Source organism: Ranitomeya imitator, chromosome 5 (genome assembly GCF_032444005.1).
Source record: "Ranitomeya imitator isolate aRanImi1 chromosome 5, aRanImi1.pri, whole genome shotgun sequence".
NCBI lineage: Eukaryota > Metazoa > Chordata > Amphibia > Anura > Dendrobatidae > Ranitomeya > Ranitomeya imitator.
The window spans coordinates 65544050-65562854 of NC_091286.1; the positions used below are offsets into that span (position 1 = coordinate 65544050).

The following is an 18805-nucleotide window of genomic DNA, read 5'->3' on the forward strand; positions in this document are numbered from 1 at the left end:
ATATATATGTATATATATAGTACTGTACTATACTGTACTATACTGTACTGTACTATACTGTACTATATATGTATATATATATAGTACTGTACTGTACTATACTGTACTATACTGTACTGTACTATACTGTACTATATATGTATATATATATAGTACTGTACTGTACTGTATATATATATATATATATATATATATATATATATATACAGTACAGACCAAAAGTTTGGACACCTTCTCATTTACAGATTTTTCTGTATTTTCATGACTATGAAAATTGTACATTCACATTGAAGGCATCAAAACTATAAATTAACACATGTGGAATTATATACTTAACAAAAAGTGTGAAACAACTGAAATTATGTCTTATATTCTAGGTTCTTCAAAGTAGCCACCTTATGCTTTGATGACTGCTTTGCACAAAACATTAAAATCTGACTGTGTGTGTGTCAGACTCATTTTTTGAATGTGATTTATCTTATTACTTATTATTGGAGGTACTGGGGAGGATGCTTTTAAAGATGTGCACTTACAGTCAAATATAATCAGCATAATATAATGTACAATAAAACACTGCAATACAATTTGCAATGGACAACTGAAAGAAAACATGTACATATGGGATTAACATAATCTAATGCAATTATTTATTGGCAACGTACCATCATCAGGCTTGTCCTGCAGATCTGTCTTTTTGGCTTTACATTTCTTTGTTGGAGGTGATTGTGCATTTTTATCTGTTCCTTCTGAATGCAAGCATGCAAAAAGAGCCGTGCATTAGAATCAATTTACAATTATCAAGTTATCAACTTATTCACCATAACATCATTCATATTGAGGCCCAAACTTCAAGAATATTCAAAACAGCAGTCCAATATCTATCTATGCTTTGCACAAAAAGGAAAAAAAAAGGCATGAATCGCACCTCCAAAAATCATAAGTTGATCTAAAGCCGCTGTGCTGTGGGTGCTGTAGGGCAACAGGCCGTCCTCCCTGCTGGTGCATGGCCGCTGTGGCGGTGGTTGCCGCATGGCTCCGCTCCGTCACGGCGGTAGGACCCACTACGAGGTTTGCCGTGAAGTGGCAGTGGGCTTCATACAGTCTGATCAGAATGTTAAACTGAAAACCTCATATTCAGTTATATAAATTTTTGCCTAGCGGCTTTAGATCAACTTAAGATTTTTGGAGGTGCGGTTCATGCCCTTTTTTTTCCTTTTTGTGCAATATCTATCTATCTATCTATCTATCTATCTATCTATCTATCTATCTATCTATCTATCTATCTATCTCCATTTTTATATACATCTGTCTGTCTGTTCATCCATTTATCTGTGTATCCATTCATCCATCTCTTTATCCATCCATCCATGTACTCATCCATCCCGTCCTTTTTCTTCGTATATCTAGGAGGAGTTGAGAGGGAGAGCGGTGTCATCATCTGCAAATAACTTTCCAGGATATGAGAATTCTGTGAACTCCAGTTTAATGCTATCTAGACCAAATTGTGGCTTGAAAGAAATGGCTATAATAGTGAACAAAACCACATGCTTTTTTTTAGTTCAAGGAATATAATGTGCACACGATGCAGATTTAGTGCAGAACTGCAGCAGATTTTTCTGCTGCAGAACTGCACTGTGATTTACAGTACAATGCAAATCAATGTGAAAAAAAAGCTGTGCGCATGGTGCAGAAAAATCTGCGTAGAAACGCTGCAGATTTCAAAGAAGTGCATGTCACTTCTTTTGTGCAGTTCTGCAGCGTTTCTGTACCCCTCCATTATAGAAATCCACAGTGGTAAAATCTGCACAAAAAACGCATAAAAAATGCACCTGCGGATTCTGCCAGGAGATGCAGATTTAGTGCACATAGCCTTAAACACTTTTTCCCCTTCTATTATTGAGGTGACTTAGGCCAAATACACCCAAGTAAATGCAAAATACTCAGTTTTTCATCCAGAAAAAATCTAACTGCTTTGAAACCATATTATTTACAGCATATCCGATTTTTATTATCCATGTTGCATTTGCATGTCTGTTATTTATGATTGTTTACCATCCGTATGCCTGATTTGAACATCTGTATGGCATATTGTTGTTATTTTACATGAACAACTTAAATAATAAAAGGTCAAACACAGTTTCCTATCTTAATAAATATAATGAATCCGTGAAAATCGTAAGACAAACAGATGGTAGCTCATGTGTGATCTGTTATTTTGCACACCCATTGACTTATAATGAGCAAGCCTGATATGGAATACGGATCAAAGTAAAACATGCTTCAATTTTTTTTACACGCAGACCATCGGCTCAGTTGAAAAAAAAGTTTATGTGAACTATAAAATTGAATGGTATTGGTCCCGATTTTGCCTGTGGACATAACAAAGATGTTGAATGCGCTCTTCTGAACAGGCCCTTAAGGTACCGTCTCACAGTGGCACTTTGGTCGCTACGACAGCACGATCCGTGACGCTCCAGCATCGCTCCAGCGTCGTAGACTGCGGTCACACTTCGCAATGCACGGCGCTGGAGCGATAATTTCATGACGTATTAGGCTACGTTCACACTAGCGTTGTGCGCTGCTGCATCGGCGACGCGACGCACAACGCACCGAAAAACGCATGCAAACGCACGCAAAAACGCTGCATTTTTCGACGCGTGCGTCGTTTTTTGACGAAAATCGGACGCAAGAAAAATGCAACTTGTTGCGTTTTCTTGGTCCGACGCTAGCGTCAAAAAAGACGCACGTGTCGGAAAACGCAACAAGCAAAAACGCATGCGTCCCCCATGTTAAACATAGGGGCGCATGACGCGTGCGTCGCCGCTGCGTCGCCCGACGCAAGCGCGACGCACACTAGCCGAACGCTAGTGTGAACGTAGCCTTTGCGATGTAGAATCAGCAGAGGAGGTGGAGAATATTGTGCACACCTTTGTTACACGATGCGATCATGCTGCCACAGCGGGACACTTGACGACGAAAGAAACAATCTGCTACGACGTACGATTCTCAGCGGGGTCCCGGATCGCAGTAGCGTGTCAGACACAGCGAGATCGTAAGTATATCGCTGGAACGTCACGGATCGTGCCGTTGTAGCGACCAAAGTGCCACTGTGAGACGGTACCCTTACTCAAACATTCTTGAACACTTAACAGTATTGTTTTTAGGCACAATATGGCACTTGCGTTTGGCCATAACTTGACTGAGCTATTAAACAGTACAGTTTTCCTCTTTAAAGATTATTGTTAAGTTGTCTCTTGAGCAGCTCCCATCTTTCCAGTCTCTCACTTCCTGATTACTGGCAGGACGGGCTTTCCTTGAGTGACTGTTCTGGTGAGTATCAATAATGGAAAGAAATGGGTTAACTGCACTGCAAATGATCACCAATTGTAGATACCAGAAGACCGAAGATTTTTCTGTGTGGTTTATTATCAACGCATTTCGAAGTCATCCAACTTCTTCATCAGGGCAAACTACAAGTACTGATAAAAAAGTTGGATGACTTTGAAATGCATTGATAATAAACCGCACGGAAAAATCTTTGGTTTCCTGGAATCTTCAATTAGTTATCAACAGTACAGTACAGTTAACCCATGTCTTTCCATTATTGGATTTCACCTGTTGGTCTGCAGCAGCTGACATTCTGAGCTACTTGTGTGGTACACAACCTTATCAAGTGAGCATCTCCTAGCACCCTGTTAAGGTACCGTCACACTCAGCGACGCTGCAGCGATATAGACAACGAGCCGATCACTGCAGCGTCGCTTCTTAGGTTGCTGTAGAGACGTCAAAAACCGGCAACACCAGAACGATGCAGGAGCGATCCTGTGACGTAACGGCGACTCACTTATCGTTCTCGCTGGTTGTTAGCTCCATGTAAAACATTGCTGGCATCGTTGCTTTTGATGTCAAACATGACGATACACACCGACTTGATGACCAAATAAAGTTCTGGACTTCTAGCTCCGACCAGCGATGGCACAGCGGGATCCTGATCGCTGCTGCGTGTCAAACACAACGAGATCGCTATCCAGGACGCTGCAACGTCACGGATCATTGTCGTTCTCGTAAAGTTGCTGAGTGTGACGGTACCTTTAGGTTCCATCACTGGATAAGATCCTATGGCGGTTTTATTGTTTTTCCAGCCTCCTTCACTAAGCTCTGGTAAGAGCAGCGGTAGTAAAACTATAAAGCTCAGTCCAAATTCTGTTATAACACATCCAGTTATCAGTGGTATGTTTTGTTATCATACACTGTTATCTTATCTCTGTAGTTAGGGTGGTTTCACACTTGCGTTTTTGTCTGCAGCGTTTTTTTTCAAAAAAACGCATGCGTTTTTTTTCCTATCTTTAACATTGAAAACGCATGCATTTTTTTGTGTACGCGTTTGGTCGTGTTTTTTGACGCATGCGTTTTTTTACTGCATGCGTTCATTTTCTGAAATGCTACTTGTAGTATTTTTAGAAGCGTTTTTTGGACCAAAAAAACCGCATGCGTTTTCATGCGTTTTTTTTGGGTCAAAAAATACATTGGAGTCAATGGGGACGCATGCGTTTTTTGAAGCATGCGTTTTTTGCGGTTTTTTATTAAAAAACCAGAAAACACACTGATATGCCACCCCCAACATAAAGGTGATAAAGGGAACCTAACCCTACCCCTAACCCTACCCCTAACCCTAACCCTAAGGGATCCTAACCCTAACCCTACCCCTAACCCTAACCCTACCCCTAACCCTACCCCTAACCCTAACCCTAAGGGATCCTAACCCTAACCCTAATCCCTTTATGGTTAGGGGTAGGGTTAGGGGTAGGGTTAGGGTTAGGATCCCTTAGGGTTAGGGGTAGGGGTAGGGTTAGGATCCCTTAGGGTTAGGGGTAGGGGTAGGGTTAGGGTTAGGGTTAGGATCCCTTAGGGTTAGGGTTAGGGGTAGGGTTAGGGGTAGGGTTAGGGTTAGGGTTAGGATCCCTTAGGGTTAGGGTTAGGGGTAGGGTTAGGGTTAGGATCTCTTAGGGTTAGGGGAAGGGGTAGGGTTAGGGTTAGGATCCCTTAGGGTTAGGGTTAGGGGTAGGGTTAGGGTTAGGGTTAGGATCCCTTAGGGTTAGGGTTAGGGGTAGGGTTAGGGGTAGGATCCCTTTAGGGTTAGGGTTAGGGTTATAATCCCTACCCCTACCCCTAACCCTAACCCTAACTGTTTCTGTTTATAGTGGGTTTTTTACTTTATTTTGATGATTGGCAGCTGTCACACATTTCTCAGCATGCATTTAAAAAACGCAAACGCATGTAAAAACGCATGTAAACGCGTCAAAACGCCGCGTTTTTTTCACCACATGCAAAAACGCATGCGTCAAAAAAACGCAGCGTTTACACGCGTTTACATGCGTTTTTTCACCATGCGGTTTTTTGCGTTTTTTACCGCAAAAACGCACCCCAAAAAACGCCAATGTGAAACCAGCCTTACATATACAAATAATGGGAAAGTGAGGCTATGATTAGGAGAACTGTCCTGAGAGAAGTGTATGCAATAGGCTAGGGATTTTGTAAGATTTATATCAGCAGCTTGTCAGGAGCTCAGAGGGAGGGGGAGGGTGATGAGCAGCTAACTGCTTATAAATCAAGGGGCAGGAGAGAGGTGTATAGAATATTAGAAGTTAACTTCTGTCCTGGAATATAACTACTGTGCATTATAATAATAATAATCTTTATTTTTATATATAGCGCTAACATATTCCGCAGCGCTTTACAGTTTGCACACATTATCATCACTGTCCCCGATGGGGCTCACAATCTATATTCCCTATCAGTATGTCTTTGGAATGAGGGAGGAAACCGGAGAACCCGGAGGAAATCCATGCAAACACGGAGAGAACATACAAACTATTTGCAGATGTTGTCCTGGGTGGGATTAGAACCCAGGACCCCAGCGCTGCTCGGCTGCAGTGCTAACCACTGCGCCACCGTGCTGCCCAAGGTCTGGGCAGGCACTGGTCGATGAACTCCATTGAAACTAAAAAAAATTTTGTAAAGGTATTTTTTTCTGATGAGCCTTCCTGTCTACTAAATCTGCTAATCTAGATTTTGTAAGTCAGTTCAAGCTCCATGGAAACCAGCTGTACGATACAAGCTCTCATTGCAGGTGAATGACACCAAATAAAAAAGTCAATTGCAAAGTTGCTTATTTTCATGCTGTCCGACTAAGTAAAAAAATGTATTAACATTAAAATACCTCTTTAACTATAGCCAAATTCAAAGATATAGTGGATACCATTGCACATTTTGACCAAGGACTCCATATAGATAGACTATTTCACCGTTTAATGCGAATACAAGAATCAATTAAATTGTGGCGTATACTTACGGATGTCATCACTGATGTTCTTGCTGATTTGGGCTTCTTCCTCTTTCTTAATACTTTCAGTGTCATCATCTCCATCTTTGTTTTCAACATTACATGAAAGTTGAAAACATTGAATTAGTGATTGCATAACACAGATAGTCATAGTGGATATATTCACAATTCCATTAAAAAATTCCAGAAATCAAATCCTTTATTATTGTATCTATATGCATTCATTACGTTCAAAATTACTTTAGGATATTGCTGAATCTCCTGGTTTGACATTTTCAGGTAAAGCTAATTTGTGAAAAAAACACACAAATTCACGGAATGAGAAATACAGAGAAAAAGAAGGAGCAATATGTCCAAAACATGTAATGTATAAAAAGTATAAGTTTATTACATGATTACACATCGAATTTTAGTGCACTTAAACACAATAATATATGTAGAACAGTAATAGAGACAATACAGAGATAGGATCAGGTAGAGAGCAGCATGTACAGACACGTTATATCACATGGTAATAAAGTGCATAGTGCTTATGTCAACCTCTGAGACAATTAGAAAATAGCGGGGGAGTAATAAGTATTATATAGTAGGCTTGTGCCTGAAATCAGATCAGAGCTGTTGTATTGAAACCCCACCACGTCCCTGCAGGTTCTTGCCCATACTGTTAAGTGAAAGCTAACACACCACTAACCCCAACGCGCGTTTCACATCGGCTTCCTCAGAGGCATGGCCACTTCCCCACTATTTTATTTTACATAAGCACTATGCACTTTATTACCAAGAGTAAAATGCCCATGTGATATAATGTGTCTGTACATGCTGCTCTCTACCTGATCCTATCTCTGAATTGTCTCTATTACTGTTCTACATATATTACGGTGTTTGAATGTTATAATATTCGATTTGTAATCATTTAATAAACTTATACCTTTCTATATATTACACGTTTTGGATGTATTGCTCCATCTTTTTCTCTGTACTGCTCAATTAGGGACCGTTCTTTTTCTTTTGTCCTGCACTGAGCCTTTTCACGTAGGTAAAGGCGCCTTGTGCAGTCATTTTTTATTATGGGATCTGTTTTGGTCTTTATTCTTCTCTTAGGGAATGAGACAGCGTATGAAAGAAAAAAAGATTACATATTTAGATGTGTGCAAATGGCATAATTAGAGGTCTACAAAAGGATGTGTTTGTATGTTAAAAATGTTGACACCTTATTTTACCATCACACTACTGATTCTCTGGAGGATTCTGTGAAATCCAATTTAATGCCCTCTAGGACAGATTGTGGCATGAGAAAAGAAATCACGCTAGAGACTGTTGGAATACACCACTTTTTATCTCTTTCCGGGAGGGTGAACCCACCGTGTCTTTCAAGAGGAAGACACTTCAAGAAACAATGGATTTTTTTAAACAAAGCATTTTTTTAAAAGTGTTTTGGGGTAATTTCCTGTATACTTTTTTGATATTTTTAGCCACTGGCATTTTTTGTAGCATTTTTTTTAGCTTTTTTGTCATGTTTTTTTCCACTGGTGTTTTCCAGAAGTATTTTTTTTATACAACGTTGTGTCTTTGGAAACCTGAAATGGTTTATAAACACTTAAAAGACTGAAGATTTGCATTTCTATGTAAAAAAAACTTGCTGTTTATAAGTTCATTCTTTTTGGATGCTTTTTCAGGTGGGTTTTGGAGCAGACCGCCGCCAGAGATGCACATCCCCTAATTGTCGAACAGACTTACCCCTCTGACTTGAACACTTGACAGTAATAATAGGTACAATTTGTTCATAACATGACTGGGTTATTAAGCAGTACCTCAATCCGCTGCTGATGTTTAATATTACATAAGGTTGAAAAAAGACCACAGGTCATCAAGTTCATCTTTTCCCAACCAATTAAACATTTTGTAACTAAATTAACTATAACCCACATATTATTTGTAATGAGGAAATCATCCAGCTCTTTTTTAAAGCAGTTGTAGTGTCTGCCATTACTACCTCCTGTGGTCAGCATTTCACATTTGGACTGCTCTAACTGTAAAGAACCCTTTCCTATTTAGCTACCGAAATTGCCTTTCTTCCACTCATAATGAGTGCTCACTGGTCCTTTTTAAGTATACAGTACTTACTGATGTCATCTTTGCTTTTCTGGGTTGTTTCCTCTTTCTTTATTTCTTCAGTGTCATCATCTCCATCTTTATTTTCAACACGTCATGAAAGTTGAAAACAGTGAATTAGTGATCATATAACACGGTTATTCATAGTGGATATAGTCACATTTCCAGAAATCAAATCCTTTATTATTGTATTTATATGCACTAAGTATAGTTAAAATTATTTCAGGATGTTGCCAATCACTGCACCGCTTGGTGTGACATTGTCAGAGACGCCTGAATCTAAAGGAGAAAGGAAATAGAATGTGCCACTTGGAGTTTAGAGATGGGCCTTCTCCATGGTGCTGCTGTCTGAGAGGTATGAGACATCATGAAGGGTTGTCATCTCCTGGGTGCCATAGAAGCCTCCTGGAGAGCAGAGTTCCTGCAACAAGGACTTGTGTAGCAAGGGAATAATGTGTTATCAGACTCAACCCTGCCATTCAGGGATGTAGAAATGGCATAGAAAGGGTGGAGTTTATAAAATGGTGAGTTAGCCAGTCGAGATAGGAATTCAGATTTTTGTTATGTGTTTTTTTTCCATGCATGCACCATTATTTGTTTTGGTGATAGGGAAAAGAGAGTGGAGAATTTGTACTATGGCTGAGTGAGTATGGTTGACCTGTGGGGTAAGACAGTGATCTATAATTGGCGCTACAAAAAAGTGGCATGAACCAGTTTACATATTGTGACCTGAATATTCTTTTTTTTTTTTTTAAATCTGCCATCTTGTTGTAGAGATATGTAAATACGTGTATTTTATTTTGTCCACATAATATGATAATTTTTAGGGTCTTTCCTTGGGGGCGTTGCTCACAGGAATCTTTGGGGAAGGGTCATTAGGTCACTCGCCACAATTACCTGTGGTTTATGACCATAAAATTAACATATTGGGTGCCCTAAATAAAGAGACCAATATCTTTGGAACTTTATGGTGGATTTAACAAAAAAAAAGAAAAGTCTAATAATTAGAGGGGCCGCGGGAATTAATTAAGAGCAAAATCTGCCCACTTCTGACCTGGTGACAAGTCCTCCTTAAATCATAGAAAACTTTATATCTCCCACCTCATCATCTCCCCTTTATGTTGCCCTACGGTAATTATATAAAAGTTGAATGCATATTTTTCATGGCCTTTTATATAAAACATATAAAATGTAATAATAAAGTGTTCGTTTAATTCAGACGGACTGTAATCTGACAGGACTTGCAGTCACAAAACTCTGTATTTCTCCTCCACAACAAACTGCCCATTGTTTAAAATAATCAACATTAATGGCCCTGTAACAAACAGAGGAGGGCGACTGACGGCTCCCTGACATCTGAGCCTGGCAACAATGTTGGAAATGAAACCATATCAGACAGCTGACATTGCTAAATGTTGACCTGACAGAGGCCGGGCTCAAACATTTCATACTAACTGTCTCTGGCAAGAATGATAAGTGTTCATTTCCATAGACCATTATATACATTTCATGACATATCACATTTCTAGGCATTTGGCTGATAAGGAAGAGGTTGGAATTTGCTTTGGTTTTTAAATAAACTCAAATCAGGTGATGTGTCAATGTATGAGACATTTCATGCATGTTTTGTAAGGCGATTGGAACACGCACTGGTTTAACCATTTAGGCTACTTTCACACTTGCGTTTCTCAGCTTCCGTCACAATCCGTCGTTTTTTGAGAATGCAGGATCCTGCATTTTCCCATAGACTTGTATTAGCGACGGATTGTGACGGATGGCCAGCCGTTTGATCTGTTGTGCACTGGATCCGTCAGAAAATAGCGGTCCGTCGCGCGGAGAAAACATTTCAGAGGAACGTTTTTTCTGCACGGCAGAAAATCGGTCAGCGATGCATCCTGCGCTGTCCGTCGTTGGCTGTAATTGAAGCCTATGGATGCAGGATCCATCGCTGACCGTCACACACTGGAATCCAGCGACGTATCACGTTTTTCCCCTCTGAGCATGCCGGAAGGATTTTTATATCCAGGAAAAAGTCTCTGTCTCTCTCTGTCATTTGATTCCCTGAAATTTCTCCATTGAAATTGGGGCAACAACACTTTCTGCCATCGGACGGAATAGTACGTCCAATGGCAGAACCCCCGCTTTGATGCAGGCTCCGGCGGTGAGCCCGCATCAATGCCGGGACATATCAGCTGTTTTTGAACAGCTGACATGTGTCCGCAATAGGCGCGGGCGGAATCGTGATCCGCCCGCACCTATTAACTAGCTAAATGCCGCTGTAAAACTCTGACAGCGGCATTTAAGCATTTTAAGCACTTCCAGCCATCCTGCCGAAAATGCATGCACGTTGACCCCCTTCACATGATCAGGGGTCAGCGGTGCGTCGGCATAACAACCAAAGGTCTCCTCCAGACCTCTATGGTTGTTGATGTCGGTTTGCTGTGAGCACCACCCTGTGGTCGACGCTCATATCAACGCTGTAATTCTCCTACATAGAGGTGATCTAAGCGTCGACCTCTATGTAGCAGAGGCAATCGAGTTGTGCCAGCTTCTAGCCTCCTGTGGAGGCTATTAAAGCATTGCAAAATTAAAAAAAAATGTTTTTAAAAATATGAGAATAATAAAAAAAAAAAATAAAAGTTCAAATTCCCTTTTGCCCCATAAAAAAAAAAAAAAAAAAATCAAACCTACACATATTTGGTATCACCGTGTTCAGAATCACCCAATCTATCTTTCTTTCAACTTTCTTTTTATTGAAAAAACGATGTATAATACAGGAAAAAATAAAGCAAATTACACAATACACAGTGTAAGATAATAAAACGTATGTAGGAAAAGAGACAATCATGTAGAATCACGTAGATTACATTGAACCAAGATAAAGGGCCCAAATTTAACCTTTGATCGATGGGCCAGCTCGTTAATTCGAAGAGTAGGGCATGGTGATTCAAGATTAACTCTGATAAAATGTGTATCAGCAACTAAGGGTTAAGAAAAGGAGAGAAGAAGGGGGGGGAAAGAGGAGGGAGAGGGGGAAGGTTAAAAGGGGACGGGGGGAGGGGGGTGGTGGAAAGGTCAGGGAGGGGGTGATGATCCAGAACAGCGCGGAATTTCAGGGGGAACCTTAGGAGGAGCCATCCCATGCACGACGTAGCTTATAGACGAATATTAGTCAATTAGTTTTCTGTGTTTGTGGAGGATAATCAGAGCTAGAGCGGTACACGGACCACGGCTTCCAAATGTTTCGGAAGTAGGCGAGGGACTCCTGAGTGTTGGCTACTAATTCTGCTGTGTAGTACAATAAATCTATTTTGTCTAGGACTTGTTTTTTTGTGGGGATAAGAGTAGATTTCCACAAGGTGGGAATTAGGTATTTTCCGGCCGCCATGATATTACTAGCTAGTTTAGACATTGATGATTCTTTGGGCCAAAGGGGAAAGTTGAGTAGTACAGACTGAGGGTCTAGGGATGGGACTTTGCCTAGTACTGAAAATATAATATCTGCTATTAGTTGCCAATTGCGCATAATTTTTGGGCAAGTCCACCAGATATGTATGTAAGAACCCAGCATCTCCAGCTTGTCTCGGGGGTGTGGGTGCCACAGGTGTATCTGGGAAGGGGAGTGATACCATTTTGATATCACTTTATAGGAGTTTTCTTGTAACTTCACACATTGAGAAGGTCCGTGTGAATTTTGTAAATGGAGGTGATTTGGTCTTGTGTGAACGAAATATTGAGATCCCGTTCCCAGAGTCCTATAAATGCTCTCTTGGCAACAGCTTTTTCGGCAATCAGAGTTTTGTAGAGTTTTGAATCACCCAATCTATCAATAAGAAAAAGGATTAACCTGATTGCTACACGGCATAGCGATAAAATTTGAAATGCCAGAATTATGTTTTTTTTGTCATCGCCACAACATTGCATTAAAATGCAATAACGGGCGATCAAAAGATTTTATCTGCACCAAAATGGTATCATTAAAAATATCAGCTCGGCACGCAAAAAATAAGCCCTAACCTGACGCCATATCACAAAAAATGGAGACACTACGGGTGTCGGAAAATTGCACAATTTGTTTAGCAAGTGAATTTTTTTTCACCACTTAGATAAAAAAGAACCTAGACATGTTTGGTGTCTACAAATTCGTAATGACCTGGAGAATCATAATAGCAGGTCAGTTTTAGCATTTAGTGAACCTAGCAAAAAAGCCAAACAAAAAACAAGTGTGGGATTGCACTTTTTTTTGCAATTTCACAGCACTTCGATTTTTTTTCCCGTTTTCTAGTACACGACATAGAAAAAAACAAATGGTGTTGCTCAAAAGTACAACTTGTCCCGCAAAAAATAAGCCCTCACATGGCCATATTGATGGAAAAATAAAAAAAGTTATGGCTCTGGGAAGGAGTGGAGCGAAAAACGAAAACGCAAAACTGAAAAATGCTCTGGGGGTTAAGGGGTTAGGCTACATTCCCTCAATGAGTTTTTGTTACATTTTTGATGTTACAGAATTTCTGCACCTATTATTTAAATTAGGTTACCTGCATTTTGTTATTGCCGTTTTTTTTTTTTTTAACATGCGTTTTTATCCCTGCAGTTTTGACAAAACGTTATTGACATAATTAGATGCACATTACATGTGTTTTTCATGTGTTTCCACCGTGGAAACAAACTTAAAACGTGTCTTTGTTTTTTACCTGTGGAATTTCTGCACCTAATTCCAGTCTATGGGGAAATTCCGAACAGAAAACTCAGCACACCCCCATGAGAAATTGACATGCTGTGGATTTCAAACTTGCACCAAAGGTCAGTATACGCCGTATTAAAAAGAAGTACAATGGGCATGAGATTTCTATAAATCCCATTCCTTTGCTGGAACTGTAAGAAGTTGTGTTTTTCACACTGCAAAAATATACAGCATAAAAAATGCACCAAAAGCTCATCGTTGGAACTTAGGCTAAGTGTCACGCGTTTACCGCGACAGAGATGGGCCAGAAGACTGCAGTGTCTCATTTCACTCCTGCACTAATTAGAAGCACTTCACCATCATGTTAAACAGTTCAGGCTTCTGCTAACGGTGCAGGGGTTAATCTGTTCAGTTAAGAGCTTTCATGTTTCAGCTGTTCAGTAATGGCCACTACCTGCTTCTATATATACTCGCCTCTGGCAATATGGGCTTGCCAGTGTTAGGCTACAGTAACACTATCAGTATTTGGTCAGTATTTTCCTCAGTACTTTTAAGCCAAAATCAGGAGTGGGTAAAAAATACAGACGTGGTGCATATGTTTCTATTATACGTTTTCTCTGATTGTTCCACTCCTGATTTTGGCTTACAAATACTAATGTAAAAAACTGATCAGATACTGAGCCTTAGGGCAGAGACAGACTGACGTATTTCTCGTGCGAGAATCGCACTGCACAGGCTGGCCTGACACCTCTCCTGACCTGAGCAAGACAGTGTGATGGATTACTATGCAGCTGTCAAGCTCAGGTCAGGAGAGCTGACAGCCAGTACGAGCTTTATGATGCAATTTTCACACGAGAATTATGGCGGTCTGTCTCTGCCTTTAGTTTCATACTACCTGCCTCTGGAGCTGGAGGTGTTAGTTGCTTGAGGAGGTCTTTAGAGTGTTGTTCAGAAAACTGTTTGGTGATTTGTCTGTGTGCATATCCTCTTCCTCTCCTATTTGTTCTTTCCCTTCCTTTACTTGCTGGTGTTCCATTCTGTTATTTGTGAGTGCATGACTGGCATTTTCATTTATCCCTATACGTCTTCCCTTGTTAGTCTGATTTGTGTATTCTTGTACACTACAAACTCCCCACTTTCCTGGTTGGTGGAGAAAACAGATTAGGGCTAATTTAGGAGCACAGCAAGGTATGTGGCTCCAGCGTCTTCACCATCAGATGTAATCTGGGGTGCAGTTATAGTTAGGACGCCCCTAACTTTATCGATAGGGAAGAATCCCCTAGCCCCAGGATATCCTGCAACAGAGTCATGACACCAAGACTGCATATTAGTCACTACACTCCTTTCTGCCCAGGTCTCATAATTTTGGTTGCTTAGGCAATTTGTGGACAATATGAAACATAAGAAAAATTGGAGCAAAAGTCCAAAAAGTAATCAAAATGTAAATTTATTGAAAGTAATACACAATAAGTAAACAGACTAGGATAAGGTAATAAAAACAAGGACAGTGGTATCCTGACAGAAGATGTCTTTATTTAACATGGGAAAAGTGCTCAACTGCAGCAAGAAAAAGATCAGCAGGTCCGAGGCAAGTAGTAAAGATAAAAGTATCCAAATGGCTAAACTAATCTGCGCGCTATGCCATTATATAGGACCAGGTCCCATGCTTAAATCATTGCTTACCCATGGTATTAGTATGTCAGGATCATTGTCCACGCTGTTTCACTGGTCTCATTACATGTCACTTCTGCAGCCATATGATGGCTGCAGCCAATCACTAACTGTAGTGGTAATGTGTTACTGAAACCTATGGACAGTGATTGGCTGCAGTGGTCATATGCCCAGAAGGAGCAGGAAGCACAGATCCTTTAAACTCTTTCCCTGGCTTTTTGCCGATACTCTACTTATCTGTACCTCCAATGTTTATACAGAGGCGCACAACAAATTTTCTAAAAAGATTTCTATGTTCCAACTGATACTGTATATATAAAAGCACCATATGGCATCACATATTGTAGAATGTAGATTGCCTACGGCTTCACAATACAGAACAATATGGACTCCATGTGCCCTCGGATAAGGTCAGCGAAGGAGGCTTTTTATTTTTCACTTGCTTTTTTATACTTATCATACATAGTTTTGAAAAAGCAAATCATTTCGGAAACTTTTTTTTTTCTTTTTTATCTGAGATTCAATTTCTCATCATTAATAAACAACATTCTCATCCCTACGTAGCCACTACCACAAATAGACAAAAGCGATGTCACATAATTATTTTTTGATTTCAGGTGAAACTTTGAGTTGCTCTTAATGGGATGCTTACTGGAGCGTACCATGTGCAGTATATAAGCAGAATAATATTGGTTTTGATATCTGATATACTTTCCCAATCGAGGAACAGCAGATGAATAAATTAATGCAGCTTTCCATTTATTACACAACGTGACATAAGTGCTTATAAAAGACGCCACACAGGAAAACATGCTGAATTAAATCTAACACTCAAAGCAATGTCCTTGCATACAAATCCCACAAAGGTAATTCAATAGACTGTTGAGCGTTCTGGGTACATTTAATAACTATCAGGTTCTCCGAGCAAGAATTTCTTTAGGTGACAGAAGACAAATGTAACCTATTTACCCTGTGCTCTGAAGAGAGACGCCTTCATTTAAATCATCTTTTTGCCATACGCATTTTTAAATAAACTGCAGTGTAATTTACTGGGGAGGTGTAAAGTTAGAAAAATGCATTATTTTAAAGCAATGAAACTCTTTATTACGACTGAACCTATAAGGGTCTGATTACTATAGGGATACGTAGCCATAGGTAAAGCAGAATTTATTACCCATTGTGGCTAGAAGTCTGGTGGATCTACAGCTCCGATTATTTTCCATTTAGTTAAATCTTTGCTACTATATGAAAAAATATATATTACAGGGTAATTTTTTAATGTTTTATGCAAGGGAAGGCGCAGACGACCGTTTTCTCACGTTCCGAAAAAACTGACAAATTATTCTCACCAGAGTTTGATCAGAGTGGTATCAGATTTTCTCGGAGGACGAGAGGAAAAAAAGTTTATTCACCTTCGCCATCCTGCTGATTTTGATCCGACACTTGGACATAGCTCCGATTTCTTCCTTGGACCACTCGGACATGTGCACAGCCCCATATAGTTGCATTGCAGATTTTGATCCAATCGACACTCAGATCAAAATCAGACATGTTTCCAATTTTTTTCTCGGTCCAAGGAACATATCGCACATGAGCATAGCCCTACAGAATATCATGGGTACGAGTATACTCTGTGAAAACCACGGATAGCATTCATTTGCTATGATTGGTTGTGGGCACGAGCCCTAAGACGGTCCAAATTATTTACACTGCTCAAAATAAAAGGACACACATCGGCTCTCAAGGGATTAAAATTTCAAGTTAAAAAAAACTTAAGCAACATGAATAGTATTATTTGTTGAGATCAAAAAGCTGTATCAATTTTGGATGGAAATGAAAGCCATCAACTGAGAGTTGGATTTCGAATCACAACAAAAATCATAAGAAAAAAATTGAAGTAACAGGCAGATCCAATTTTCAGAATTTCATCATGGCCACTAATAATGTGATTCAGCAATGGGCATGGCTCTCACTTGCCTGTGCACTCCCGACAATTGCTGGACATTATCCTAATTAGTTGACAGATGATATATTAGAGGATGTCCCCTCAGACATGGATTATTTTTGACAATCTATTTTAGACATTTTGAGTAAAAATAGTCACAAATAGTACCCAACAGTTATGGAACTGCCACAAGAAACAAGAAGAGGTTCTAGCTAAAATCAATAGTACATTTTATCACCAGAAAGACAAATACAAAAAAGTACGCAACAGGGTGGGAACAAAGACCTCCAATGGGAGGAGGTGTAAAAGAGGTAAACTGGGGTAGGGGTAGCTGTTGGGAACTATTTGTGACTATATTCCATGTGAAGTGTTGAGCACTTTATATGCTTTTGTCTTTTGGGACATATGTGATTAATTTTGAGTAAACATTGAAGGATTTTGCTAGAAACCTTCATCCATTATTGGAGCAGAGAACAGCTACAACAAGAGTCTCCACTTCAAAGTCTGCCCACTGTTATCAGTGGCACTGGGTGATGCTTCATATTACCAGAGTTGGCACTGTGGGGAAATTATATGCTTGCCAAATTATTGTCGGGTGTCCTTGTAGCAGGAGGTTATAAAATCAGTGTATTTATGGGTGACTGCAAAAAAAAAGGGAAACTGCAGTCCAAAAATGTTGACCAAAGTAAAAAAAGGATATATCCAGCCTTTCTAAAATATGTCTCAATCAATCCAATATGCACCAGCCTCCTTCCATGCAAAAGCAATGGCAGCATACAGTGCTTTGCTAGAGTATTCAGCCCCCTGGAACTTTTCAACCTTTCCCACATATCATGCTTCAAATATAAAGATACCAAATGTAAATTTTTGGTGAAGAATCAACAACAAGTGGAACACAATTGTGAATTTGAATGAAATTTATTGGTTATTTTAAATTTTTGTGGAAATTCAAAAACTGAAAAGTGGGGCGTGCAATATTATTTGGCCCCTTTAACTTAATACTTTGTTGCGCCACCTTTTTCTGTGATTACAGCTGCAAGTCGCTTGGGGTATGTCTCTATCAGTTTTGTGCATCGGGAGACTGAAATTCTTGCCCATTCTTTCTTGGCAAACTCGAGCTCAGTGAGGTTTGATGGAGATCGTTTGTGAACAGCAGTTTTCAGCTCTTTTCACAGATTCTTGATTGGACTGAGGTCTGGACTCTGACTTGGCCATTCTAACACCTGGATATGTTTATTTGTGAACCATTCCATTGTAGATTTTGCTTTATGTTTGGGATCATTGTCTTGTTGGAAGACAAATCTCCGTCCCAGTCTCAGGTCTTTTGCAGACTCCAACAGCTTTTCTTCAAGAATGGTCCTGTATTTGGCTCCATCCATCTTCCCATCAACTTGAACCATCTTTCCTGTCCCTGCTGAAGAAAAGCAGACCCAAACCATGATGCTGCCACCACCATGTTTGACAGTGGAGATGGTGATGAGCTGCGTTGCCTTTACACCAAACATATCGTTTGGCATTGTTGCCAAAACATTCAATTTTGGTTACATCTGACCAGAGCACCTTTTTCCACATGTTTGGTGTGTCTCCCAGGTGGCTTGTTGCAAACTTTAAAGGACACTTTTTATGGATAGTTTTGAGAAATGGCTTTCTTCTTGCCACTCTTCCATAAAGGCCAGATTTGTGCAGTGTACGACTGATTGTTGTGCTATGGACAGACTGTCCCACCTCAGCTGTAGATCTCTGCAGCTCATCGAGAGTGATCATGGGCCTCTTGGCTGCATCTCTGATCAGTCTTCTCCTTGTTTGAGATGAAAGTTTAGAGGGACGGCTGGGTCTTGGTAGATTTGCAGTGGTATAATACTCCTTCCATTTCAATATGATCGCTTGCACAGTGCTCCTTGGGATGTTTAAAGTTTTGGAAATCATTTTGTATCCAAATCTGGCTTTAAACTTCTCCACAACAGTATCACGGACCTGCCTGTTGTGTTCCTTGGTCTTCATGATGCTCTCTGTGCTTCAAATAGAACCCTGAGACTATCACAGAGCAGGT

General features: G+C 40.1%; 1 protein-coding gene across 6 annotated transcripts in view; it reads right to left on the bottom strand.

Annotated features, from left to right (window-relative positions):
• MACROD2 (mono-ADP ribosylhydrolase 2) overlaps nucleotides 1–18805 on the bottom strand; it is a 2991260-nt gene that overhangs the window by 228740 nt on the left and 2743715 nt on the right. For all 6 annotated transcript variants that reach the window (XM_069768762.1, XM_069768759.1, XM_069768757.1 and 3 more), the window contains exons 10-12: nucleotides 8468–8533; nucleotides 6353–6427; nucleotides 663–746 (exon numbers count right to left, since the gene is read on the bottom strand). In XM_069768762.1, the coding sequence (XP_069624863.1) occupies nucleotides 663–746; nucleotides 6353–6427; nucleotides 8468–8533 (225 nt within the window). The remainder of the gene's footprint in view (nucleotides 1–662; nucleotides 747–6352; nucleotides 6428–8467; nucleotides 8534–18805) is intronic.